This window comes from Saccopteryx leptura, chromosome 4 (genome assembly GCF_036850995.1).
Source record: "Saccopteryx leptura isolate mSacLep1 chromosome 4, mSacLep1_pri_phased_curated, whole genome shotgun sequence".
NCBI classification, from domain to species: Eukaryota; Metazoa; Chordata; class Mammalia; order Chiroptera; family Emballonuridae; genus Saccopteryx; species Saccopteryx leptura.
In genome coordinates, this window is record NC_089506.1 from 119,155,816 (window position 1) to 119,182,653 (window position 26,838).

At 41.8% G+C, this 26,838-nt stretch overlaps 2 protein-coding genes, 1 non-coding gene and 2 pseudogenes across 8 annotated transcripts in view; 2 read left to right on the forward strand and 3 right to left on the reverse strand.

The window, feature by feature from the left end:
• The window catches only part of BCL2L13 (BCL2 like 13), a 48,451-nt gene that overhangs the window by 18,983 nt on the left and 2,630 nt on the right, over window positions 1-26,838 (forward strand). For 5 of the 6 annotated variants that reach the window (XM_066381133.1, XM_066381135.1, XM_066381132.1 and 2 more), the window contains 2 exons: window positions 4,644-4,713; window positions 16,152-16,295. In XM_066381133.1, the coding sequence (XP_066237230.1) occupies window positions 4,644-4,713; window positions 16,152-16,295 (214 nt within the window). Of the gene's footprint in view, window positions 1-4,643; window positions 4,714-16,151; window positions 16,296-26,838 lie in introns of those variants that run through there. The other variant, XM_066381137.1, reaches the window with a different exon arrangement.
• On the reverse strand, window positions 5,638-5,733 carry LOC136404540 (U2 spliceosomal RNA; annotated as a pseudogene).
• Window positions 11,842-11,917, forward strand: TRNAA-UGC (transfer RNA alanine (anticodon UGC)). The gene has a single exon. It is a non-coding gene; the product is annotated as a tRNA-Ala (tRNA).
• Window positions 16,207-26,838, reverse strand: part of BID (BH3 interacting domain death agonist) — a 62,078-nt gene continuing 51,446 nt past the window's right edge. The window contains exon 8 of the mRNA XM_066381146.1: window positions 16,207-16,318. The gene's annotated coding sequence lies outside the window, so the exon portion shown is untranslated. The remainder of the gene's footprint in view (window positions 16,319-26,838) is intronic.
• Window positions 17,351-26,646, reverse strand: LOC136403302 (small integral membrane protein 19 pseudogene; annotated as a pseudogene).

Consider the following 26,838-nt stretch of genomic DNA (forward strand, 5'->3'; position numbering starts at 1 on the left):
GTCTCTCCCTCTCCTCTCTAAAATGAATAAATAAAAATAAAGTGTGGAGAGATGATAACATTATGGTTATTGGGGAATAAAACTTAATAGAACATTTGGATGTATGGCAGTGCCTTTCAAAGTGTTCTGTGGAGCCTCTGGGGCCATGCAGGGGTGAGCACAGGTGAGCTGGGTGTCTGTCAGGGCCTCTCCGCTTCTCTTAAAGCAGAACTGTTATGCTTTCATAGACTTTATATATTGGTATTTCATGTAAGATTTGAAGAAATTTGTGTGCCAAAACAAACAAGACCTATAAAGGCTATTAGGACTGGGGGTAAAATAACATAGATATATAAGACAAAAAATTCTGTCTCCAATTTTAATACAAACTATTTGTAGCTTTGAGTAAACCATTTTACTCTATATCAGTTTATCCATCTGTTAATTTTAACTTTACTGGGATAGTATAAGCTCTAAGAAGAGTACTATAGTTTTTAAAAAAGCATTGTTTTTGGAGTCCTTTTCATGATATACAAGAAAAATTGATATATTTTCGCTGCAAAGTGGTATTTTTAAAATATCTTGTCTTTGAAGAATATTTATTTTTCCTTCAAATGCTGAATACTGATATAATTATTTATGAAATTGGTACTTCTGGTTGTATATCAAAGTTAGGCCCCTGAATAAATTTTTTTCAAAAATCTTTTCTTTTTTTAGTGTTACATTTATTTTCAATATTTTTCTTTTACTCAGAGATAAATATTTTTACTTTTCAGACACCTGTTATGTTGTTTACAGACTAAGGGATATTTGATGCAACTTTGAAATGGCAAATAGAAAAGCAAGATCTCAAATGCGCCCTATTTTTTAAGGAATATTGAACCTAATATATACCTCATTTTAGCAGGCAAGAAGAAATACTTTGTTGTTAAGTTTTAATCAATTTTGAAGACAATAAGTGTGATTATCAGGAATACACTTTTGAAGATTAAGTGCTGTTATTAATACCTCAGAAAGAACTCTCTGATGATGAACTAAAATATTTATATAAGTTCATGGCAGTATCTTTTTTTTTTTTTCTTGTATTTTTCTGAAGCTGGAAACGGGGAGAGACAGTCAGACAGACTCCCGCATGCGCCCGACCGGGATCCACCCGGCACGCCCACCAGGGGGCGACGCTCTGCCCACCAGGGGGCAATGCTCTGCCCTCCGGGGCGTCGCTTTGTTGCGACCAGAGCCACTCTAGCGCCTGGGGCAGAGACCAAGGAGCCATCCCCAGCGCCCGGGCCATCTTTGCTCCAATGGAGCCTCAGCTGCGGGAGGGGAAGAGAGAGACAGAGAGGAAGGAGAGGGGGAGGGGTGGAGAAACAGATGGGCGCTTCTCTTGTGTGCCCTGGCCGGAATCGAACCCGGGACTTCTGCACGCCAGGCTGACGCTCTACCACTGAGCCAACCGGCCAGGGCCTCTTTTTTTTTTTTTTTTTTTTTTTTTTTTTCCCATGGCAGTATCTTTTAAGGTGAAATATTCCACCTCCTCCAGTTTTGTTAAAGTGGGAATTTAATCCCCATCTCTTCCTGTAGGGGAGCTATTTCAAAAGGTTCCCTCCATCCTCCCTTTTCCTTCTTATTCGAGTAGCTCATCAGATAGGGCTAATTTTTCAGCTATTTACTTTTCTATGTATTAGATTTCCTTGAAATGTTTTAATCTGATGGATTGTTTATGTGCATTTGTATGTGCATATAATGTTTCAAAACATTTCATTCTGAAGGATGCTACAGAACTTTAGCCTGATAGACCACCAGTCAGGACCACTGTGACCCACACTAGTGCCAGACAGTTCAGGAAAGGAAGCAGAGGGAATGATACACGCAAGTAGCTCCTCAGGTAGCATACCAGTAGGTGGGACTGCGCAGTAGCTGCTCAGGTTCAGATTCACAAACACGTTTCTAGCCCAAGGCTTCTAAAAAGTACTGAGATTACTTTGATGGGAATATGCTATCATTAACGTCTTTTTTTTTTTTTTTTTTTTTTTCTGAAGCTGGAAACAGGGAGAGAGACAGTCAGACAGACTCCCGCATGCGCCCGACCGGGATCCACCCGGCACGCCCATCAGGGGCCACGCTCTGCCCACCAGGGGGCGATGCTCTGCCCATCCTGGGCGTCGCCATGTTGCGACCAGAGCCACTCTAGCGCCTGAGGCAGAGGCCACAGAGCCACCCCCAGCGCCCGGGCCATCTTTGCTCCAATGGAGCTTTGGCTGCGGGAGGGGAAGAGAGAGACAGAGAGGAAAGCGTGGCGGAGGGGTGGAGAAGCAAATGGGCGCTTCTCCTGTGTGCCCTGGCCGGGAATCGAACCCGGGTCCTCTGCACGCTAGGCCGACGCTCTACCGCTGAGCCAACCGGCCAGGGCCCATTAATGTCTTAATACAGAGGTCATCCCTATTATCTCAGCACCACTGTCATATTGACTTTATTTTGATTGTATAAAAGAATGATACCTGTGTCATCAGAACTTTTTCCTGAAATATCTAGACCAACACTGTCCAACAAATATAATGAAGTCGTATATATGTAATTTAAATTTTCAGCAGCCACATAATAAATTGTATTAAATTACAATTTTAAAAATTAAATTACTATATATATATATATTTTTTTTTTTTTTTAAATGAGAGGCAGGGAGGCAGAAAGACAGACTTCTGCATTCGCCCCTACTGGGATCTACCCTGCAAGCCTCCCAGCAGTGGTGCTCTGCCCATCTGGGGCTGCTGCTCTGTTGCTCAGCAACCCAGCCATCTTGAGCACTTGAGGTGACTCCATGGAGCCATCCTCAGCACCTGGGCCAACTCGCTCCAATCGAGCCATGGCTATAGGCGGGGAGGAGAGAGAGAGAGAGAGAAAAGGAGGAGGGGGTGGGTGGCAAAGCAGATAGTCACTTCTCCTGTGTGCCCTGACTGGGAATCAAACCTAGGACCTCCACACGCTGGGCTAACGCTCTACTGTTGAGCCAACTGGCTGGGACTAAAATTACAATTTTTAAAATAATATATTTTATTTAACTTAGTAGAGTCAAAAAATAGTCTTAACATATACTCAGTATAATGACTCATAAATGAGATATTTACATACTTTTTTTTTTCTTATTAGGTCTTTGAAATCTGGTGTGTATATTACACTTCAGCACACCACTAGCCACATTTCAAATGCTCATTAGCCACAGGTAGCATCTAGACAATATTGTGGCATGTGTTAGAACCATAAGCTGAAATATAAGCAGTATGGCCTTTGAGACATTATCTATGTGAGTGTAAATTCCTATATTGCTGCTTGCCAGCCATGTGAATTTGGGATAGTCTCTTAGCTTTTCTGAGTCTCAGTGTCCTAGTATAAATGATAATATTAAATATATAAAATATAAAACCTAACAGTAGGCTACCAGTAGCTGTTACCAGTTGCCTATATTCACAGGCTGAAGAGATCACAGCCCAGAGTGGTCAGAGCAGAAAATACTTTTGGGATGGATTTTAAAATTACATTCCTCTCCTATTTACATCTATGTTAATAATTTGTCCACAAAAATGGAAGAGTAAATTTCTTGTATTTTTCTGAAGTGAGAAGTGGGGAAGCAGAGAGACAGGCTCCCGCATGCACTCATCTAGGATCCACCCGGCATGCCCACTAGGGGGCGATGCTCTGCCCATCTGGTACATTGCTCCATTGCAACCAGAGCCATTCTAGCGCCTGAGGCAGAGGCCATAGAGCCATCCTCAGTGCCCAGGCTAACTTTGCTCCAGTGGAGCCTTGGCTGCGGGAGGGGAAGAGAGAGACAGAGAGGAAGGAGAGGGGGAGGGGTGGAGAAGCAGATGGGCACTTCTGTGTGCCCTGGCTGGGAATTGAACCTGGGACTCCTGCACGCCGAGGCTGACGCTCTACCACTGAGCCAACCAACCAGAGCCATAAATTTTATATCTATTATCCAAGCTATTGCTGCCTTCATGTTACTTGGTTACCAAGTATTTTGTTGTTAATTTGCACATGTATCCAAGACAGATTATAGTACTTGAAGTCTCTCAATAAATTATTGAGTGAGCCATTGTCATCACTCAGTGTCTTGAGTTTTGGCATGACTAGAGCTTTCATGGAAGTAACCAGAAAGGCTTATTTTCCTGCTCTCCAGGATTTTATGTCATAAGACACCAAGTTTAAAACAGAGCTCCATTTATTGGCCTTGTTTATTTCTACTTCTTATAGCCTCAGTTTGAAAAGCCTTCCAGTGACATACATGTCTTGTTAGTTTTAAATGTTTTGCCTTTAAAAATTTTTTAATTGTGCTTTTAATTTTATTAATAAGATTATTTGATCCCATATTAATAATCCAAGTATTTGTGTTTATCTACAACATAGAAACCCTGTTGGTTAAGTTTCAAGCAATTTTAAACAATTTGTTATTATTTATTATTACTTGTTAACTGCTTTCCCAAACTGGTAGCTGTGCATCTCAGCCTATGGAGAAAGCTTGAAGAAAAATGTATACCAAGTGTTAAAAGCCACAGTGTTACTTTTGCAAAAAGTTCAACATTAGAGTAGTGACTGTATATTTATTCATCTGGGAATGTAGAATTTTTCTACTTAGTGACACAGACTTTTAAAAAAAATTTCTACAGGCCAGTGACATATCAGACATATCGGGAATGTACACTGGAGACCACAGTTCATGCCAGCGGCTGGAATAAGGTATTAACCAAATTATCTTTTCTTTTACAAGATTTTAGTGTGTTAATGATAAAGCATGGGAGGAATTGCTAGCATCATATAAGAGATTAAAGCTGTTTTTGAATAATGCTGCAAGATTCTGCTTGGCCCAAAAATATATCTTTCCTTAATTCCCCTTCATTTCTCTACTTTCTGTGTTAGATATGACACTTACGTCCAGATTTTGTTGTTGTTGTTTTTTTGTGACAGAGATCGAGAAAGCCAGAGAGAGGGACAGATAGGGACAGACAGACAGGAAGGGAAAGAGATGAGAAACATCAGTTATTTGTTGTGGCACCTTAGTTGTTCACTGATTGCTTTTTCATATGTGCCTTGATCGAGGGGCTACAGCAGACCAAGTGTCCCTTTGCTCAAGCTGGTGACCTTGGGGTTTCAAACCTGGGTCCTCCATGTCTCAGTCTGATGCTCTATCCACTGCGCCACCGCCTGGTCAGGCTACCTCCAGATTTTTATGTATTAACATATGAGTGTGTGTTGGGGGAAAAAGAACAGGGCTTCATTTTGGGAGACAGCACCTTCTGGTTCTTTTAAATGAATAAATAATAGCATATGTGTTTTAGAGTTTATAAAGTACTATGTCATATCTCATGATTCTCACAACCATCCTTTGCAGAAGGCAGAATGGATTTTATTAGCTTTTGTTTTATTCTTTATTTACTTAGGTCAAGTGAATGAATAATCAGAGAAAAAAGTTAAATAACTTGCCTAGGACCCCTAAACTAGTAAATATTTGAATTAATGCTAGAGGTAAGATCTTCCAGTTCCAGCTTCAGTGCACCATACTGCTTATCCATCTTATCCATTATCTTATAATGTATTACCTATCACTTTGAAGACGCAGTCTAAAGGAATGCCTCAGTGCAGTATGAAGTATGACCCTTAGTGGTAAAGTGCTAGGGATGAGAAAATTTGTAGAATTATGTTTTAAACTCGTAAGAACAGATACTACACTTGATTTTAGCCAAAAGGCTGAGAAGCAATGTAGAATTATTTTTTAAATAGCCACCTTTACTCAGAATTGTTAATAATATGAGTTAGACCATGGGACCTCACTAACCTAACTGACCTGTATTGTCGTTACTCACCTTGATACAGGTTTTGGAGGCATTATGGCATAAATAGGCTTTGCTATTGGACTGTGTTTCAAATACCAGTTTTGCTAAGGATTAGATGCATGTCTTTGGACAGGTTAATTAAGCTTTCTAAATCTTAATTAATTAATTAATTTTTTTCTGAAGCTGGAAATGGGGAGGCAGTCAGACAGACTCCCACATGCGCCCGACCGGGATCCACCTGGCATGCCCACCAGGGGGCGATACTCCGCTCATCCAGGGTGTTGCTCTGTTGTGACCAGAGCCACTTTAGCGCCTGGGGCAGAGGCCACAGAGCCATCCCCAGCGCCCGGGCCATCTTTTGCTCCAATGGAGCCTTGGCTGCGGGAGGGGAAGAGAGAGACAGAGAGGAAGGAGAGGGGGAGGGGTGGAAAAGCAGATGGGCGCCTCTCCTGTGTGCCCTGGCCGGGAATCGAACCCAGGACTTCTGCACGCCAGGCCGACGCTCTACTACTGAGCCAACCGGCCAGGGCCTCTAAATCTTAATTTTTATATATGTGAAATGAAGATGATAATAGTAACCTCATAAGTTTTATGAGAATTAATGACAAAATATATGCTAAATTATATTAGCACATTGTTTGGCACCAGGGTAAACTCTCGGTAAACTAAGGCTATTTTAAACACGAGACCTTGTTCTGAAAAAGTCACAGTTAGGAAGTTTTACTATGTTATGTAGCTATAAATAATTTGTCAAAATATCTGACTTTTATTTGCTTTCTTGGAAAGAAAAAACCCCTCTCCTACAGACATTTGAAACAGATTTTATTTATTTATTTTGAAGACTTTATCTGAAATTCAAATTTAACTGGGCAGTCTGTATTGTTATTTGCTAAATTGCGACCCCTCCCCGATCAGGTCAAGAGTAGCTTTGCGTTTGGTTTCAAAATTATATTTTACTAAATCCATAATATAATCTAATCCTCTGTCTGCATCTAGATAATCTATATTTAATTAAAATCAAGGGAAAATTAATTGTGGGCTTTCTGTAGGAAGGAAGAGGGAAGGAAATTAGATATCAAGGACATGCAGAATACTTTCTTAAAGAATCTGAGATAAATAGGTTATTTAACATTTTTCAGTAACTAGCATCACAGCACATTTGCAAAATTAGAACAGAATATTTTTTCCCTTGGCAACCATGAAGTCCACCTTGTTATAATTAATTCTATTTTCTTTTTGGAGTAGAGATGAAAGCAGCTGGTCACCACACGAAAATACTTCATCTATTTAAAGGCATAGGTTTCCTGACCTGTGGTGGCGCAGTGGATAAAGCGTCGACCTGGAAATGCCGAGGTCGCCAGTTCGAAACCCTGGGCTTGCCTAGTCAAGGCACATATGGGAGTTGATGCTTCCTGCTCCTCCCCCTGTTCTCTATCTCTCCCCCTCTCTCTCTCCCCTCTCTCTCTAATAAGAATGAATAAATAAAATCTAAAAAAGTAAATAAAAAAAAATTAAGGCAAATGTTATCTCTGAGACTTTTCTTCCTCAGGCCAAATTATATCTGCTCATTTTTCTTCTTTGGTTCTCAATTCCACTTTATCATTTCTGTTTTTCTCTTCTGGCACCATATACATTTTCTCCATTTCTAAAATTTTACAAACTGAAATGAGATTTAGTATTCTAATAAGTCCTTAATAGTAAATATAACCATAAATATTGCTTTGGTTATATAATATTTTAAATGTGTGCATTGACCCAATGTGGATAAAGTTCCAATTGTCTCTTGGTGGATTAGGTTCTTCTATATATAGAATCGTGTCATCTGCAAATTATGACAGTTTTAATTCTACACTCCCAATTTGAATACCTTTTATTTCTTTCACTTGCCTGATTTGTCTGGCTAGGACTTCCAGTACTGTGTTGGATAGGAGTGGGGAGAGGAGATACCCTTGTCTTGTTTCTGCTCTCAAAGGAAGAACTTTTTGTTTCTCACCATTGAGTGTGATTAGTTGAGAATTTGACATATGGCCTTTATTATGTTGAGGTACTTTGCTTTCATACTCATTTTATGGAGTGTTTTTTAATCATGAGTAGCTGTTATGTCTTGCTTTTTCTGATTTTTATTTATTTTGTTTCATTAATGTGGTGTTAAATCCTTGCGTACTTGGAATGAACCCCATTTGATTGTACTATATTATCTTTTTAATGTATTTTTTTTTTCTTTTTTTTTTCATTTTTCTGAAGCTGGAAGCAGGGAGAGACAGTCAGACAGACTCCCGCATGCGCCCGAACGGGATCCACCCGGCACGCCCACCAGGGGCGACGCTCTGCCCACCAGGGGGCGATGCTCTGCCCATCCTGGGCGTCGCCATATTGCGACCAGAGCCACTCTAGCGCCTGGGGCAGAGGCCAAGGAGCCATCCCCAGCGCCCGGGCCATCTTTGCTCCAATGGAGCCTTGGCTGCGGGAGGGGAAGAGAGAGACAGAGAGGAAAGCGCGGCGGAGGGGTGGAGAAGCAAATGGGCGCTTCTCCTGTGTGCCCTGGCCGGGAATCGAACCCGGGTCCTCCGCACGCTAGGCCGACGCTCTACCGCTGAGCCAACCGGCCAGGGCTTTTTAATGTATTTATATTCATCAGAGATACTGGCCTGTAAGTTTCTTTTTTGTGTTGTCCTTCCAAGTCTTAATTTGGCTTCTTTATATCCTTGATTAGGAATTCTAGTCATCTATTCTTCAGATGGTTGTCAGGGGTGCTGGTTATAATTTAGTTGTTATTTTGATATGGTCATGGGAGGAGGCGAGCAACACTGACCTACTACACACGTTTATTTCTTTTTAATGCTTTCCCCTCCTTAACCTTTATGTTATATAAGAAATTACTACCCTCTTCTGAAATAGAGTTTCAATTTCCTGTTTCTATATGTTTGTTTGTCATCTTACAGTTTTGTTGTTGTTTTAGCAAGAGAGAGAGACAGGAACAGACAGGAAGGGAGAGATGAGAAGCATCAATTTTAGTTGCGGCACTTTAGTTATTCATTAATTGCTTTCTCATATGTGTTTTTTGTTTTTGTTTTTTACAGAGACAGAGTCAGAGAGGGGGATAGACAGGGACAGACAGATAGGAATGGAGAGATGAGAAGCATCAATCACCAGTTTTTCATTGTGTGTTGCGACACCTTAGTTGTTCATTGATTGCTTTCTCATATGTGCCTTGACCGTGAGCCTTCAGCAGACTGAGCAACCCCTTGCTCGAGCCAGCAACATTGGGTCCAAGCTGGTGAGCTTTGCTCAAACCAGATGAGCCCATGCTCAAGCTGGCGACCTCGGGTCCTCCGCATCCCGGTCTGATGCTCTATCCACTGTGCCACCACCTGGTCAGGCGCTTTCTCATATGTGTTTTGACTGGAGAGATGGGGACTCCAGGCAAGTCAGTGACCCCTTTCTCAAGCCAGCGACCTTGGGCTCAAGCCAGCAACACCATGTCAAGCTGGTGAGCCCGCACTCAAGCTGGTGTCCTGGGGTTTTGAACCTGGGTCCTCAATGTTCCAGGCTGACGCACTATCAGCTGTGCCACCACTGATCAGGCCATATTACAGTTTTGTATGCTTTTTTCTTTTTTCTTCAGGTGTAAGAACTCCTTTCAACATTTCTTATAAGGCAGGTCTTGTGCTAAGGAACTCCCTCAGCATCTGTTATCTGGAAAAGCCTATATTTATCCTTCATCCTAAATGATAACTTTGCTGGATATAGTGTCCTTGGCTGGTGATTTCTCTCTTTTAATAATTTGAATATTTGATTGTATTCTATCCTTGCTTGTAGGGTTTCTGCTGAAAATTTTGATGATAATCAAATGGAATTTCCTTTATAAGTTACTGTCTTTTTTTTCCCTGGCTGCCTTGAGAATTCTCTCTTTGTCATTAATTTTTAATATAATATGCCTTGGAGAAGGACCTTTTTGAATTGAAATAATTACGTGTTCTGTTAGCTTCTCAGATTTGTGGCTTCAGCTCTTTCCAGTTTGGTAAGTTCTCATCAATTAGCTCTCTGTTCCCTTCCTCTCTTCTCCTGTCATACCAATTATTCTTAACATTATTCTTTCTCACGGAGTCAGATAGTTCTCAGGGAGTTAATTCATTAAAAATTTTTAAAAGATTTTATTTATTAATTTTAGAGAGGAGAGAGAGAGAGGAGGGAGGAGGAGCAGGAAACATCAACTCCCATATGTGCCTTGACCAGGCAAGCCCAGGGTTTCAAACCAGCAACCTCAGTGATCCTGGTGGACTCTCTATCCATTGCGCCACTACTGGTCAGGTGAAATATAATTTATATACTATAAAATTTACTCTTCTAAAGTGTACCAGCTAGTGGTTTTTAGTATATTCACAAAGTTATGCAGCTCCCTTCACTGTCTAATTCCAAAATATTTTGTTCTTCCTAAAGAGAAACTCTATACCCAGTACTTGTCACTCTGCACCTCCTGCCCCCCACCCCTACCCCTGGCGACATTACTATGCTCTGTCTCTGTGAACTTAACTTGGACAGTTTATATAAATTTGATCATGTAATATGTGACTAAAGTCTCTTTTAATATATAGGCTCACTCTTTTTTCTCTAATTTACTTAAAAGTTATTTGTCCTGCCTGACCTGTGGTGGCGCAGTGGATAAAGTGTCAACCTGGAAACACTGAGGTTGCCGGTTCGAAACCCTGGGCTTGCCTGGTCAAGGCGCATATGGGAGTTGATGCTTCCTGCTCCTCCCCCCTTCTCTCTCTCTCTCTCCTCTCTATAATGAATAAATAAAAAATCTAAAAAAAAAAAAAAAAAAAAAAAAAAAAAAAAAAAAAAAAGTTATTTGTCCTGTAAAATTTCCTACCTTCTGGGTTGTGTTGACTATATCACTGAGATATCATTTAACATGTTCCTGTATAACTATACATTTTTTTCCCATTGGTAGGTAGGTCTAGAGGCCTAGATCATATTTAGGTTTAATCTTTTGGCAACAGTACTTCATTAGTGTTCCCTGTTTCCTCTTGCATTACATTGGGTTAAACATAATGTCTGGTTATGTCTTCAATTTTATTTTGAAGCAGACAGACCAAAGACTTCAAACCTAACTGAGGGATTAGGTACAGATAAAATTTGGATATTCATGGCCCTGGCCGGTTGGCTCAGTGGTACAGCGTCGGCCTGGCGTGCAGGAGTCCCAGGCTTGATTCCTGGCTGGGGCACACAGGAGAAGCGCCCATCTGCTTCTCCACCCCCCCCCTCCTTCCTCTCTGTCTCTCTCTTCCCCTCCCGCAGCCGAGGCTTCATTGGAGTAAAGTTGGCCCGGGCGCTGGGGATGGTTCCATGGCCTCTGCCCCAGGCACTGGAGTGGCTCTGGTTGCAACAGAGCAATGCCCCAGATGGGCAGAGCATCGCCCCCTGGTGGGCATGCCGGGTGGATCCTGGTCTAGCGCATGCGGGAGTCTGTCTGACTGCCTCCCCATTTCCAACTTCAGAAAAAAAAAATTGGATATTCATTAGAGTTTTCAAAGCACAGATGAGTTAAGTTATAGATTGATAGACCAATATATATAATTTATTATCACAAATATCTTCTATTAGAAAGGACACTTGGAGCTATTTGGTATACTTTCTTTCTACACCAGGAAGTTCATATAGTTTCAGTAAAAGGATAACGTTAGCAAAGTCTAACCTACTGGAAGGAGATGCCACCATGGTACCTAAGAGGAGACAGCCAGCAGAGGTAATCCTTTTTCATGGTCCAAATGTTAGAATTCTATTGCAAAAGTAATTGAAGAAAAAATAATTTATATATGTTATGGGGATTAATATTATCCAGTAAGGAAATGACTTCCAGTTCAGAATTCAAAGGGTAAGATTATTCTGTTACTTTTTAGCACTACAGATATGAATAGTAGGGCCTTCTGGGGATCCTCGGGAATCCAGTTTTGTTTTAACTTTTTTTAATACTGTGGGAGGGGGAGTTCAAAAATGTATGAGGTACAGATGATATAAAATTCTTGCGTAGGCCCTGGCCGGTTGGCTCAGCGGTAGAGCGTCGGCCTTGCGTGCGGGGGACCCGGGTTCGATTCCCAGCCAGGGCACATAGGAGGCGCCTATTTGCTTCTCCACCCCCCCCCCCCCCCCCGTTCCTCTCTGTCTCTCTCTTCCCCTCCCGCAGCCAAGGCTCCATTGGAGTGGGGATGGCCCGGGCGCTGGGGATGGCTCCTTGGCCTCTGCCCCAGGCGCTAGAGTGGCTCTGGTCGCGGCAGAGCGACGCCCCGGAGGGGCAGAGCATCGCCCCAGGTGGGCGTGCCGGGTGGATCCCGGTCGGGCGCATGCGGGAGTCTGTCTGACTGTCTCTCCCCGTTTCCAGCTTCAGAAATATACAAAAAAAAAAAAAAAATTCTTGCGTAGAGTAAAATTCCAAGTGGATGGGAATCAGTTGTAGAAATAACTCATGAAACTCTGTGTATGGCCTGACCAAGTGGTGGTGTAATGGATAGAGCATCAGACTGGGACACGGAGGACCCAGGTTCAAAAACCCGAGATCGCCGGTTTGAGCATGGGCTCACGAGCTTGAGTGTGGGGTCACTGGCTTGAGCCCAAAGGTCGCTGGCTTGAGCAAGGGGTCACTTGCTCTGCTGCAGTCTCCCAGTCAAGGCACATATGAGAAAGCAATCAATAAACAAGTAAGGAAACTAAGGAGCCACAACAAAGAATTGATACTTCTCATCTCTCTCCCTGTTTATCTCTCTGTCTCTCTCTCTCTGTCTTTGTTACACACAAAAAAACCCCCAAACTGTGTATGATTACAAAAATTAGAGGGTTTATCTATGTAGAGACAATCTAAATGATGCTTACAAGGTAAGTAGGGTTTAGAAGTCATCATATAGGTCTCTTAAAAATAGTATGTCAGATAGGTGTAATAGATATAACATGTACCACCAAGAGTATTAGCAACCAAATAGAAGATTTGTGAACTGCATTTCACGAAAGGAAAGGATAATGTAAATTATCAAAGCAATGGAGGTAGTGCCATATGAAGAACAGACTAAAAGATTCATGGATTTCAGCCTAAAAAGTGTAGTGAATGAGAGGGAATATGATTGAGGACTAAATTAAGACCATAGTGAAAGAGGGTTATAGATTTATCTTTAGATTAACTATACAGTAAAACCAGGGCTTCTGCTTTTTGATATAAAAGAGGTAAGTTAAAACACAAACAAAAGTATTATTTTATATAGAAGTATAAAATGTTTGCAACTCATTTCCCTCAGAGGCAATAGGATAATTTAAAAATGTTGCACGTTAGTAGATTATTATGGGAAATTAGAATCTTTTGAGGTGTAGAACATCCCAGGTCTTTGAAGTTGATATGATGATGTGAATCACAAGTTATTTGCCCCTGAATGCTAAGACAAAATACTAGGGCTACATAAACAACAGTTGGTTGTTTTTTTTTAATAGTATGGCAGGTTTTCTAATTATGGAAAAAGCCTAATATATTTTTCTTTGTGAGTTAATAAAGGTCCTATACCCCTTTATTAGTGTTAAGAAGAGGTTTTAAACACATTTTGGCTGGAGTCATTTTAGAATACCAAAAAGAAATATGTCTGTTGCAGTCTTTCTTGCAGTCTTTCTTTCATACTTTGGTATTGGTGGCTTCAGGGCTGCTTTTACTTAAAAACCAGCCTGACCTGTGGTGGCACAGTGGATAAAGCGTCGACATGGAAATGCTGAGGTCGTCGGTTCAAAACCCTGGGCTTGCCTGGTCAAGGCACATATGGGAGTTGATGCTTCCAGCTCCTCCCCCCTGTCTCTCTCTCCTTTCTCTCTCTCTCTCTCCTCTCTAAAAATGAATAAATAAATAAAAAAAAAAGCCAAAGAATATTAGTATGAATACAAACTCATTGTCTTTTCTGTTCCATCTTCTTCTGCAGAAATGTTTTGTAATTCGTCAATTATTATTTGTCAGTTCACTAGCAAGGAACTGGAATTGGTTTAATTTCCTTTTGCATATCTTTTCAGTCATGTGGAAACTTCTGGCCGGTTGGCTCAGCGGTAGAGCGTCGGCCTGGCGTGCGGGGGACCCGGGTTCGATTCCTGGCCAGGGCACATAGGAGAGGCGCCCATTTGCTTCTCCACACCCACCCCTCCTTCCTCTCTGTCTCTCTCTTCCCCTCCCGCAGCCGAGGCTCCATTGGAGCGGGGATGGCCTGGGCGCTGGGGATGGCTCCTTGGCCTCTGCCCCACGTGCTAGAGTGGCTCTGGTCGCTGCAGAGCGACGCCCCGGAGGGGCAGAGCATCGCCCCCTGGTGGGCAGAGCATCGCCCCTGGTGGGCGTGCCGGGTGGATCCCGGTCGGGCGCATGTGGGAGTCTGTCTGTCTCTCCCTGTTTCCAGCTTCAGAAAAAAATACAAAAAAAAAAAGTTAAAAATATAAAACATTCTCATGTATTACAATCCATTCATTTCCTACTACTGCTCATGTTCATGGTTGCGGGTGGCTGGAGCCAATCACAGTTGTCCTCTGGGGTTACAACACCAAATTTTTATTGGATAATACACAACATACATGGGTCGTTGTATGGCTCTCACGGAATTACATTTTAAAATATGTGGCGTTCATGGCTCTCTCACCCAAAAAGTTTCCCGACCCCTGCTCTATCCATTGCACCACCACTTGGTCAGGCCTCATTTGGTTTTTAATGACTTTTATAAGATAGCTCATCAGGCCCTGGCCGGTTGGCTCGGTGGTAGAGCGTCGGCCTGGTGTGCGGAAGTTCCGGGTTCGATTCCCGGCCAGGGCACACAGGAGAAGAGTCCATCTGCTTCTCCACCCCTCCCCCTCTCCTTCCTCTCTGTCTCTCTCTTCCCCTCCCACAGCTGAGGCTCCATTGGAACAAAAGATGGCTGGGGCGCCAGGGATGGCTCCTTGGCCTCTGCCTCAGGCGCTAGAATGGCTCTGGTCGCGACAGAGCGACGCCCCGGATGAGCAGAGCATCGCCCCCTGATGGGCATGCCGGGTGGATCCCGGTCGGGCGCATGCGGGAGTCTGTCTGACTGCCTCCCTGTTTTCAGCTTCAGAAAAAAAAAAATAGCTCATCATTTTAAAGGCTCTTATTTTCAAATATACAGTAGTGGGCAAAAGTAGGTTTATAGTTTGTATGAAAAATGATACAGTAATTAATAATAATACAAGAATAAAATTTTTATGTACTCACAACTGTAAGCCTACTTTTGCTCATCCTGTATGAAAGCACATGGCACAAAATGCAAAAAGCACTGAAAGCTATATACTGAAAAGTATTTTTTCTTTTTAAAATTTTTTTTATTGATTTTAGAGAGGAAGGGAGAGAGAAAGAGACAGGAACATCAATCTGTTCCTGTGTGTGCCCTGATTGGGGATGGAAAATGCAACCTCTGTGCTTTGGGATGACGCTCTAACCAGTTGAGCTATTCAACCAGGACCACACATTGAAAAATGTTTTCCACCCTTGTCACCACAGTTTTCTAGTTCTCAGGCTACCACTATTACCAGTTTCTTCTATATTTTCCCAGATACTATAGGATTATAGAAACATATCTGTATGTATGTATGTTTTTTTTTTTTTTACACAAAAAGTACCATTACTGTACATATTCTCCTGTATCTTGCATTTTTTTACTGAAAGTAAATCTTGGTAATTGGACAGTGAACAGTTTATTTAACCAGTCCCTGTTGGGTGATAACAGACTTCTGCTATCTATAAATAATGCTTCAGCGCTTTTTCTATGCATATGTTGCTCCTTACACACACACACACACACAACACACACAACACACACACACACACATGCACGCATATACACAGCCCAGTTGTTTTCATATTGTAGTTATTTCTAACACCCTAAGGCAGCAGTTTTCAACATTTTTCACCACATGGCACACACGAACTATTTATTAAAATTCTGTGGCACGCCAAAAAATATGACAGGAAAATAGATATAATTGTGATTCATTTACACTAGATGGCTGGTGTTGTGTTGGCTGTTGAAATTTATTTTTATTTGATGATCTAAGGGAAAAGAAGTCAATGCCCCTAATAAATAGTCAGGTATTACAAGTTTTAAAAATTCTTATGGCACACTGGTTAAAAATCGCTGTCCTAAGGTATAAACCCTATATTCATTATTTGCAAAAATTCTAGTAGGGCATCAGTGTTTTATTTTCCTTATTGTAATAAAAATGAAATTCCATAATGATACACCTGAGTATAATTTTCTAGTAGTTAAACATATAAAACTAATTGTAAGCCTTTCAGTTTGTGTTTTTACTCTCATCTTTGCATTGCAGGTTTTGGTGCCTCTGATTTTGCTACAACAACTGCTTTTGGAGTTGACAAGACGTGGTCAGGACCCTTTGAGCGCACTGCTGCAGTACGGAGTGATGTTCCTGGAGGACTGTGCAGCAGACTACATCATTCAGCAAGGGGGCTGGGTATGAGCTGTATTTCAGTTTATCTAAACAGAGACAGACAGGGAGAGAGAGATGAGAAGCATCAACTCTTAATTGCGTCATTTTAGTTGTTAATTGATTGCTTTTCATATGTGCCTTGACCAAGGGGGCTCCAGCTGAGCCAGTGACACCTTGCTCAAATCAGCAACCTTGGGCTCAAGCCAACAACCTTGGGCTCAAGCCAGTGACCATGGGCTCATGTCTATGATCCCACACCCAAGCTAGCAACCTTGGGGATTTGAACCTGGGGCCTCAGCGTCCCAGGTCAGTGCTCTACCCACTGAGCTACCACTGATCAGGCCAGAAAGTTATATTAAACATTGATAGTCTGACCAAAAAACAGGTTGCTAACACCAATGTAGAGGTCCCCATTTATTTGGCAGCATGGCCCCAATATGATCTATAGAGGACTCATGTGGTGGAAATAAAACTGTAGGATTAAAGAAAAAAGTGAACAGACTTGTGAGTACTACAATTAAGGGGGAAAATTCCAGAAAGCTTCTACAGTTAGCAGGTGGGCATGCTTCATGGTATAGAAAACATAGTCTACTGTACAAGTTCTGAAGTCAGTTCTTTTAAAGAATGGTAACGACAGCCGTGTGAACTCAGATGATTCTGTTATCCACATTGTGAAGTACAGTCTGAGGGGAAATTATGCCAACGATTGGATTCTCATTTTTTAATTTTGCAAAAACGTTCAGCTCAGAGTGGCATAAGCTCCAGATTCTCTTTTCCAAAGATGGGTTTTCATTCCTGACTGATTGTAGCCTGAAGAAATCAGAGGTCTCCACAGGTAAAATCACCATCTCTGATGATAGCCCATCTTCTTGTTTTCAGGCCATTTTTAATTTGTGTAACAATGTCTCAGAGATGCAATTTAAAAAGCAAAACAAAATCCACCAAAAAATTAGGAAAAGTCACAAGTAAAATTATTGTATATATAGAGATTTTTTTTAATGCTGTTCACAATTTTACAGAATTAGGAGCTTAACTGCATGCTGTTTAACAATTATTTATGTTGCTCATTTTCTGAGATTTCATTCCATTGGGAGCTGTCCACTGTCAGCTTGATTTTTGGCTATTAATAGTTACACTTCCTTGAAATGGAATATATTTCCAGTTGCTGTCTTAAACGAATTTTGCTTATTGTGTCATAAAAGTTGGGCTCTCACAGTTTCTGCTGTAGTTGATACACTGAATATTCTCATAATTTTCCTTTTATTGCTCTTGGCATACGTGAAGAGACCAAAGCTAATGAGGATCACTACCAAGTAAATGTTGGTGGCTTTACTTCTGGCCTCATGAGTACTATAAGCGACAGAGCCATCGTCACCCATCACACCGTGACTCCCAGGCAGGGGACTGTTCTGGAGGCAGGAGACGATGAGGTAGCTCTGCTTGGGCCCTTTCCTTCAGAGTTGGGGCTGCACTCACTGGGACCCACTTTTCCTCATTCTGAAAGAAGCAGAAGCAGAGCACTTAGGGAACCTGAAGTGGGACTCTTTAGGCAGAATGTTACAGGTCTACCGGACCTGTCAGTAGTTTACACAGAGGTTACACTGTCTCTCAAAGCACACCCTCTTCTCTCCTTTTATAACTGACAGCCATGGTCTCTGCTGGTGTCTATTTCCACATCACACATTAGCTGCCCTCTTCTTGTGGGCGAGGGCCATCACAGTGAGACCCGCCTCTGAGTACTCTGGTCCTGGTGGATGGTGTGCCTCCTAGAGAGTCTTCTCCGTGTCTCCATTATGGACAGAGGATGAGGAAGGGACATGTTCCAGCTGCCATTATTTCCACTGCATTGTCATTGCCATAGATAGCTCCATCTAGAAACTTTCCTCACCTATATGGTACTTAGTAGAACAAAGGAGGAAGAAAAATACAGTGAATGTTGTGTGCTTCCATTTTGATTTTCAGTTTATTATGATATAGTACATCCAAGTTTTTTTGTTTTTTTTTACAGAGACAGAGAGTCAGAAAGAGGGATAGGTAGGGACAGACAGACAGGAACAGAGAGGGATGAGAAGCATCAATCATCAGTTTTTCGTTGTGACACCTTAGGTGTTCATTGATTGCTTTCTCATATGTGCCTTGACCGTGGGCCTTCAGCAGACCGAATAACCCCTTGCTTGAGCCAGTGACCTTGGATCCAAGCTGGTGAGCTTTTTTGCTCAAACCAGATGATCCTGCGCTCAAGCTGGCAACCTCGGGGTCTTGAACCTGGGTCTTCCATATCCCAGTCTGACGCTCTATCCACTGCGCCACCGCCTGGTCAGGCACATCCAAGTTTTTTGACAATTATAATTTGTTACAGAGAAAGTATCTAATTCAACTAAAATGTGTGCCAAGGAACAGAGCAATTATATGGATAACTAATTTGTTAATATTTAAAATGTGTTTTTATTTCTAAATTTGAATTCCCAATCTGTATTTCACATTGTTAGGTCTAAGCAATGTTGTTTGTGTGTCTTATATACGGAGAGATTGCTTTTTGGCTAATTGGTAAAAATGTACTCTGATACAAAGTGTCAACATGAATCACCTTTAAGATACTTTGTATAGACCTAGCCAGTTGGCTCAGTGGATACAGTGTTGGCCCAGCATATGGATAACCCAGATTCGATTTTTGGGCAGGCCATACAAGAGAAGTGACCATCATCTTCTCTCCCTTTCCTTCTCCCCCTTTACTCCTCTCCCCTTCCTGAAGCCAGTGGCTTGATTGGTTTGAGCATCAGCCTTGGTGCTGAGGATAGCTCAGTTGGTCTGAGCAGGTCAGCCTTGGGTGCTAAAAATAGCTCGGTACTCAAGCATCAGCCCCAGATGGGGTTGCAGGTGAATCCTGGTCAGGGTACATGTGGGTGTCTGTCTCACTATCTCTCCTCCTTTCACAGAAAAAAAAAACTATGTCCTCAGTCTCTGAACTTACAGTTAGTAGGGACTATAAGACAGTGTCAACTGATGGTTGTTGGCACCAATTCAGTGAATTGGGGATTCACAGAAATCCCCAATTTGGGATGTGGTGAAGAAGGTAACTTTATTTGGTACAAAACAAATTGTGATATAGCACGGCTATAAAGACAGCATGGCTGTGAGGCAGTGGTAGGACCAGGCCTCTCCAGCTAGACAGCTCTGCTCTGCTCCAAGTTGGTCTGCTTTGTGTTATGCTAGTGGGTTCCCCTCTGCTCCTGTCTGCACCATTCTGTGTCAGTCTGCTGTGGCTGGTGTGGGTCTGCTTTACTCTGCTGTAGTGAGACATCTCTGGAATTTCAGTTCAGCTAGGGAAATGCAGTCTTTGGTCTTCAGTGGAAACAAAGAGTGCATTGTCTGAGCCAGAGGGAAGCTGGTTTATATAGACAGAAGTCTCCACCCAGGGTTCTTGTTTGGTCCATTGTAATGCAAATGAGGACTCCAAATCCTCACAGTTTGATTGGTCCAAAAGGCACTGTTCTGATTGGTCAGAAATGAGCGGCTTTAGTTGGACAGCCTGGGTCCTATTGATTGAAATAGGACCCTACGAACTCTATATGGGAGTTCCAGTATATAAGGGCTGGCTCAGAGGACAGGAACACAGTGCAGGCAGGCAAGTCAGTGTGGGCTTCTTCCTGAAGAGCAGTTTCTGAGAGAGGCTCCTGTGCAGAAATGGTTGCTGGGCTGTTTTTTTTTTGTTTGCTTTGTTTTGTTTTTTAATTTGAGCCTAGTTGGCCACTGGGAGCCTTTTTCAGTAGGTATCTTCTCTCTTAGAGTTTAAAACAAATGCACATTATTTTACTATATGCTTTATGGCCAAGAGAACATACTGGGTAGGCAAGAAAGTAATTTTGGTTTTGTAGTGTAAAATAAAACTCATTTTTTAATACAAAGAATAAACTTTAATCAATTATATATTTTCCATTTTGTTCAATGACCTTTTGCCATCTTTCTGGTAGCTTCATGATTCTGCGCTCATAGAAATTTTGGTCCTTATCAGCAAAAAACTGAACCAAGTGTGATTTAAGGTCATCATCATTTGTGAAAGTTTTAGCATTCAAAGAGTTTTGCAAACTTTGAAATAAATGGTAATCAGATGGTGCCAGATCAGGGCTGCATGGAGGATGCAACATCACTTCCCAACCAAGCTCCAGTAATTTCCCACGAGTTACTAAAATTGTGTAAGGCTTTGCATTACCATGGTGGAACACAATTCCTTGGCGATTTGCCAATTTTGGTCGGTTTTCTTTGATTGCTTCATCCAGTTTCATTTAGTTGTTGACAGTAATCATCTGAATTGATTGTCTGGTTTCTTGGAAGCCGCTCAAAATACACAACACCTTTGTAGTCCCACCAAATTGATAGCATGACCTTTTTTTGATGCAGTTCAGCTTTAGATGTGGTTTGTGCTGGTTCATCACACTTGGACCATGAGCGTTTTCGAATGATGTTATTGGACGACCCATTTTTCATCACCAGTGATGATTTTCAAAAAAGGGTCGGTTTCATTGCACTTGAGATGCATATTGCAAATATGGATTTGTTGTTAAATAAATCTCTCTCAATTCATGCGGAACCCAAATATCGAGCTTCTTAGCAAGTCCAAGACATTTTAAGTGATTTTCAGTTGTTGTGTGCAATACATTTAACCTCTCTGCAATCTCTCGAGCAGTTATATGATGATTCTCTTCAATTATAGCTTTGATTTGGTCGTCATCAACTTCAGTAGGTCGACCAGAACAGCGGTCATCTTCCGCTCCAGAACGGAATTTTTAAAACAATTCTGACATGTGTGTTTTGTTATGCAATCAATACCATAAACTTCACATATCTTTCTGTGAGCCTCAGCAGTTTTCTTTCTTTTACGGAAATAAAAAAGTAAAATATGTCAAAAATGTTCGTTTCTGCACTTCATGTTAAAATTGACCCTAAACTAACAGCTACAAACAAAATTACACACAACTTGCTTCTAAAGTAACCTAAATGTGACTGATATCAAATGTCAAAAGGAAAAAACCATAACACTGACAGAAGTCCTTCAAAACAATTACGCTATGTGTGACAACCGAAAATACTTTCTTGCCAACCCAATATAAATCATGTAAGAGTTTAGAGGTAATGAGAAGGAGTCAGAAGGGCAGAAACTGACTCTGGGTGGAGCAAATGACATGAGCCAGAAGAGGGTGTTTTGAATTCTCTCTTCAGCACCAGCACCATGGTACCCTGGATAATAGACACTGAGATACAGTCCATATGTGTAGAGATACAGAAATGAAAAAGCTGTACCTATCAGCACCTGTGAACATAAAAACGGTGGTGGCCAGAGCTTTTTTTTTTTTGTACCTTTCTGAAGTGAGAAGCGGGGAGGCAGTCAGACAGACTCCCGCATGCGCCTGACTGGGATCCACCCGGCATGCCCACCAGAGGGCAATACTCTGCCCATCTGGGGCATTACTCTGTTTCTGCCAGAGCCATTCTAGCACCTGAGGTGGAGGCCATGGAGTCATCCTCAGCGCCCAGGCCAACTTTGCTCCAGTGGAGCCTTGGCTGCGGGACGGGAAGAGAGAAATAGAGAGAAAGGAGAGGGGAAGGGTGGAGAAGCAGATGGGCGTGTCTCCTGTGTGCCCTGGCCAGAAATCAAACCCGGACTTCCACATGCTGGGCTGATGCTCTACCGCTGAGCCAATCAGCCAGGGCTAGAGCTTCTTTTATATCTAAAGATGGGACCAGTTTTCCTCTCACTCAAGCATTTGATAGAGCCAGATAAGTCTTAACTAGGATCCATGGATATGTCTCAGGGAGCCTGATATTTCTCCTAAAATGGTCTGCTGCTTTATGATTATACAGTTTTTAAGGAAGACGTTTATACCTTCTGTGTTATACATTATGTCCGTAAAGTCATGGTGCACTTTTGACCAGTCACAGGAAAGCAACAAAAGACGATAGAAATGTGAAATCTGCACCAAATAAAAGGAAAACGCTCCCAGTTTTATACCTATTCAGTGCAGTTCAGTGTGGGCTCACGCACAAATTTTTTAGGGCTCCTTAGGTAGCTATCCCGTATAGCCTCTACAGACTCGTCACTGACTGATGGCCTTCCAGAACGGGGTTTCTCCACCAAACTGCTGGTTTCCTTCAACTGCTTATCCCACCGAGTAATGTTATTCCTATGTGGTGGTGTTTCGTTATAAACGCGCTGATATTCACGTTGCACTTTGGTCACGGATTCGAATTTAGTGAGCCACAGAACACACTGAACTTTCCTCTGTACTGTCCATATCCCGACTGGCATGGCTGTGGGCTGCTCCACTGTATACATGGTGTTACGTCATCATCTGAGCATGCGCACATGCTCCCACATCATCCTGCAGAAACTAGGAGGGTTTTCCTTTTATTTGGTGCAGATTTCACATTTCTATCGTCTTTTGTTGCTTTCCTGTGACCGGTCAAAAGTGCACCATGACTTTACGGACACACTGTAGTTGCAGGACATTTTTTGTCTCCCAACATGTTAACACCAGTATCGACATGAGTAAGACGGGGCTTGGAAATTTAGTGTAGCACTGGCAGGGAACAGTGAGCCAGCTCACCAAGATGAAGCCTTTCCTCTGATGTGGGCCACCTAACCCCTGATCTGAATTTGGGCTAAGTGGTAGCTGTAGGAGTAGAGAGAGAATAGTGGCCTTACCTCCTTTAACACCATTCACTGTACTGCAGCCTTTTAAAAATGGTTATATTTGGTTTCCTAGGAAAACATGTAAAGTACTTAGAGAAAGTATATAGGGTGGGACAAAAGTAGGTTGGTTTACAGTTATTCACATGGTAAATAATCTAATAATAATAACACAAGAATAAACTTTCATGTACTCACACTGTGAACCTATTTTTGCCCACCCTGTATTATTTTAAGTATTGTGTGACTGCCCTCTTGCCTTTTAACTGAAGGAGTGAGGTAATCAGATAGATTTCAAATGTAGCACTGCCCTTTTACAAACTGCAGATAGCCTTTACCCAGTAGCCTGTGCTCATCCTTAGATGCGTCTCTCTTCTGCTCTGAGCTATTGATGGTCTTCGAGTTGCCATATTTGGGGATAAGTAGTTGAACTTATTTTTTTATTTTTTTTATTTTTTTATTTTTATTTTTTTTACAGAGGCAGAGATAGACAGGGACAGACAGGAACTGAGAGAGATGAGAAGCATCAATCATCAGTTTCTCGTTGCGCGTTGCGACTTCTTAGTTGTTCATTGATTGCTTTCTCACATGTGCCTTGACCGCGGGCCTTCAGCAGACCGAGTAACCCCCTGCTGGAGCCAGCGACCTTGGGTCCAAGCTGGTGAGCTCTTTGCTCAAGCCAGATGAGCCCACGCTCAAGCTGGCAACCTCGGGTCTCGAACCTGGGTCCTTTCGCATCCCAGTCCGACGCTCTATCCACTGCGCCACCACCTGGTCAGGCGAACTTATTTTTTTAGTAGAACAAAGATTTTTGTCAGACTCAGCAGACTTCAGGAAACACTCACCTCCTCTGAAATGGAGGTGTTTCTTTGATTTATACCCAGACATTGGTCTTCACTCTCCGTGCATTGGCATTGTGTCTGGCCTTTCCCGTTTGTTCACCCTCATCTCTCTTTACTCCTTGCAGTATGCTTTGGACTACAGAAGAGCCTGTAGTTGCCTGTGTGTAGTGTGGCATTTCTCAGCATTGTGGGGGGTTTTATTTGTTTTTGTTGTTTTTATTGGGGGAGGGAAGCAGGAAGCATCAATTCAGTAGTTGCTTCCCATATGTGCCTCAACTGGGCAAGCCCAGGGTTTTCAACCAGTGACCTCAGTGTTCCTGGTCGACCCTTTATCCACTGCGCCATCACAGGTTAGGCTTGACATTGTGGTTTTATTTATGCGTTTCTTCTGCCTGGAATGTCTTTCTCATTGTGTAGATCTATTAGTTTTTATTCTTTAAGATCCAGTTCTGTTGTCCTCTCTTTCAGGAAGCCTTCCATGAATCCCCAAATAAGTTTCTCTCCTTCATGTCCCTAGAATACCCTGTGCTTGTGTCCTTTACTAGTTTTTAAACTATTTTTGAAACTCTTTGAGGGCAGAGATGATTCTGTTTTATCACTAGCACCTACATAGCACAGTCCCCAGATACAAGAAGCAGCTACTTCAGGAATAGGAGGAATCCAGTATGACTCCCAGGTTTTTGGCTTAGCTGACTAAGCTAAGTGGTGCTTTTCATCTCCAAACTGGATTGCAGGTTCAAGGAGATAGAAGACTTCTGTATTAGTTCTGATGAAAAATAGTGACTTCTTATAATAGCAGAAAATGTTGACAGAAGGGGAAAATATATTAAGATGTATTTAAGAATAAATATTTTGATATCTATTTAGTACTTAATGATTAAATAGAGGGAGAGGAATATGATGAGGTAGATGCTAGCTAAAATAAATTATTAAGTATGTGGTAAGACAGAAATGATGAAGAAATGGTATTTATGGTTTTTCTTCCTCAGTAGGACAAGCATTATCTTCTGGCTGTCTGTGACTAATGACCTAGTGCTGTTGATGGGTGTGTGTGGGTTTTTTTCTTTTTAAATATTTTATTTATTGATTTTACAGAGAGAGGAATGGGGAAGTGAGAAGTATAGTTACTTCACTTTAGTTATGGATTGATTGCTTGTTGTATGCGCTGGACCAGGCAAGCCCAGGGTTTTGAACCGGTGACTTCAGCGTTCCAGGTCAATGCTCTATCCACTGCGTCATCACAGGTGGTATGTGGTCTTTATGTGCTGCACTTGGTTGTGAGGGGGCTCTTTGCTGTTACTGTATTACTGATGACACTCTTAGAACTGTTGAGTAGTTTTACATCACTGTTATACTGATGCTGATATAGTGAGAGTTTAAAAGAGACGATCCTGTAAGATAAAAGCTGTGGAGGTCCCCTCCTCCTGTGGGGTGTGAGGCCTAGGAAAATGGTTTATATGAGAAATGGCACTAATGGCAGAGCTCTTGTTTAAAAAAATTATTAACTGCATAGGTTACTAGTTACTTTGGTGCTTTGCCCATATCCTTTCTTCAGGCTCAACCAAATTCCAGGTACCTTCTCCTCCAAACAATTGGTTACCTAAGTATCTAACTGTGTAGCAGTCTTGTTTAAGAATAAAAGATAAAACTCTTAACAATTCAATAATAAAAAGACAACCCAATGAAAAATGGACCAAAGATTTGAACAGACATTGGCCATACAAATGGCCAGTAAGCTCATGAAAAGATGTTCAACATTATTAGTCTTAAGGGAAATGCAAATCAGAACCATAAGGAGACACCACTTGACATCCCCTCGGATGGCTGTAATAAAAGAACAGACAATAGCAAGTGTTGACAGGATGTAAGAGAAATTGGAACCCTTGTATATTGCTAGGAGGAATATAAAATGGTGCAACTGGTTTGGAAAATAGTTTGGCAGTTCCTAATAAATTAAACAGAATTATTATGACCCAGCAATTCCTCTTCTAGGTATATGCTCAAAAGAATTGGAAAATAGGTGGTCAAACAAAAACTTGAGCATGGGTTTTATATTGTAGCAGCACTACTCACAATTACTGAAAGTAGGCAACAACCGTTAAATTTAAACCAGCTGATGAATTAATAAACAAACTGTGGTATATCCATACAATGAAACATGAAATCACAAAAAAAATAAATACTGCTACATGCTACAACATGGATGAACCTTGAAAACATTATCAAAGTGAAAGAAGCCAGTCAAAGAAGCCACATAGTGTATTATTACATTTATATGAACCAGAACAGGCAAATTAAGAGACAGAAAGTAGATTAGTGGTTGCCAGGTGATGAAGGAGGGGAGCATTGGGAATGCTGGAAATGTTCAAGAACTAAGTAGTGGTGAAATGTTGCACAGTATTGTGAATATACTAAAAACCTCTGAACTGTACATCTAAAAATGGTGAATGTTATGTGATGTCCGGGTTCCTGGCCCCTCTGTTCTCTCCTGCTGTCAGAGCGGTTGTAAAGCTGACTCTGGTTGTTTTGTAGCTTAGTCTTTGCTGACTAACCATTTCCTATTGAATAAAGTTCATATTTCTTAGACCTCTGTCAAGTTTCTTCATGGTCCTGTCTTAACTGAACTTTCTATTCTTCTTCATGTATACTGTACATACTTTAAACTGGGCTGCTTCCTCTTCCCCTTTTTCATATTTCTGTGCTTTTGCTGGTATTGTATCTTGTCTGTGGCTTTCACTGTGCAATCTTACCTGGTCCTCAGATGTTCAGGACAGATGCTGGTTCTTCCATGAGGCTTTCCGACATTGCCCTGCCTTCTCCCGCCTTCACCAAAAAGTCCTTTCTCCATTTGCACTCTTTAGTAGCACTTTGACTATGGCATGGCGTTACTTATGCATCCTAAGAAGTCATACGTTCCTCGAGAGCAAGGTTCTTGCCTCTGTTTTCTTTGCTATTTTGCATTAATTATTGCATTGAATATATATAAACTGAATTGGATATAAATCAACTTTTTGATATTTTTTAGCTTCAGAGGACCATC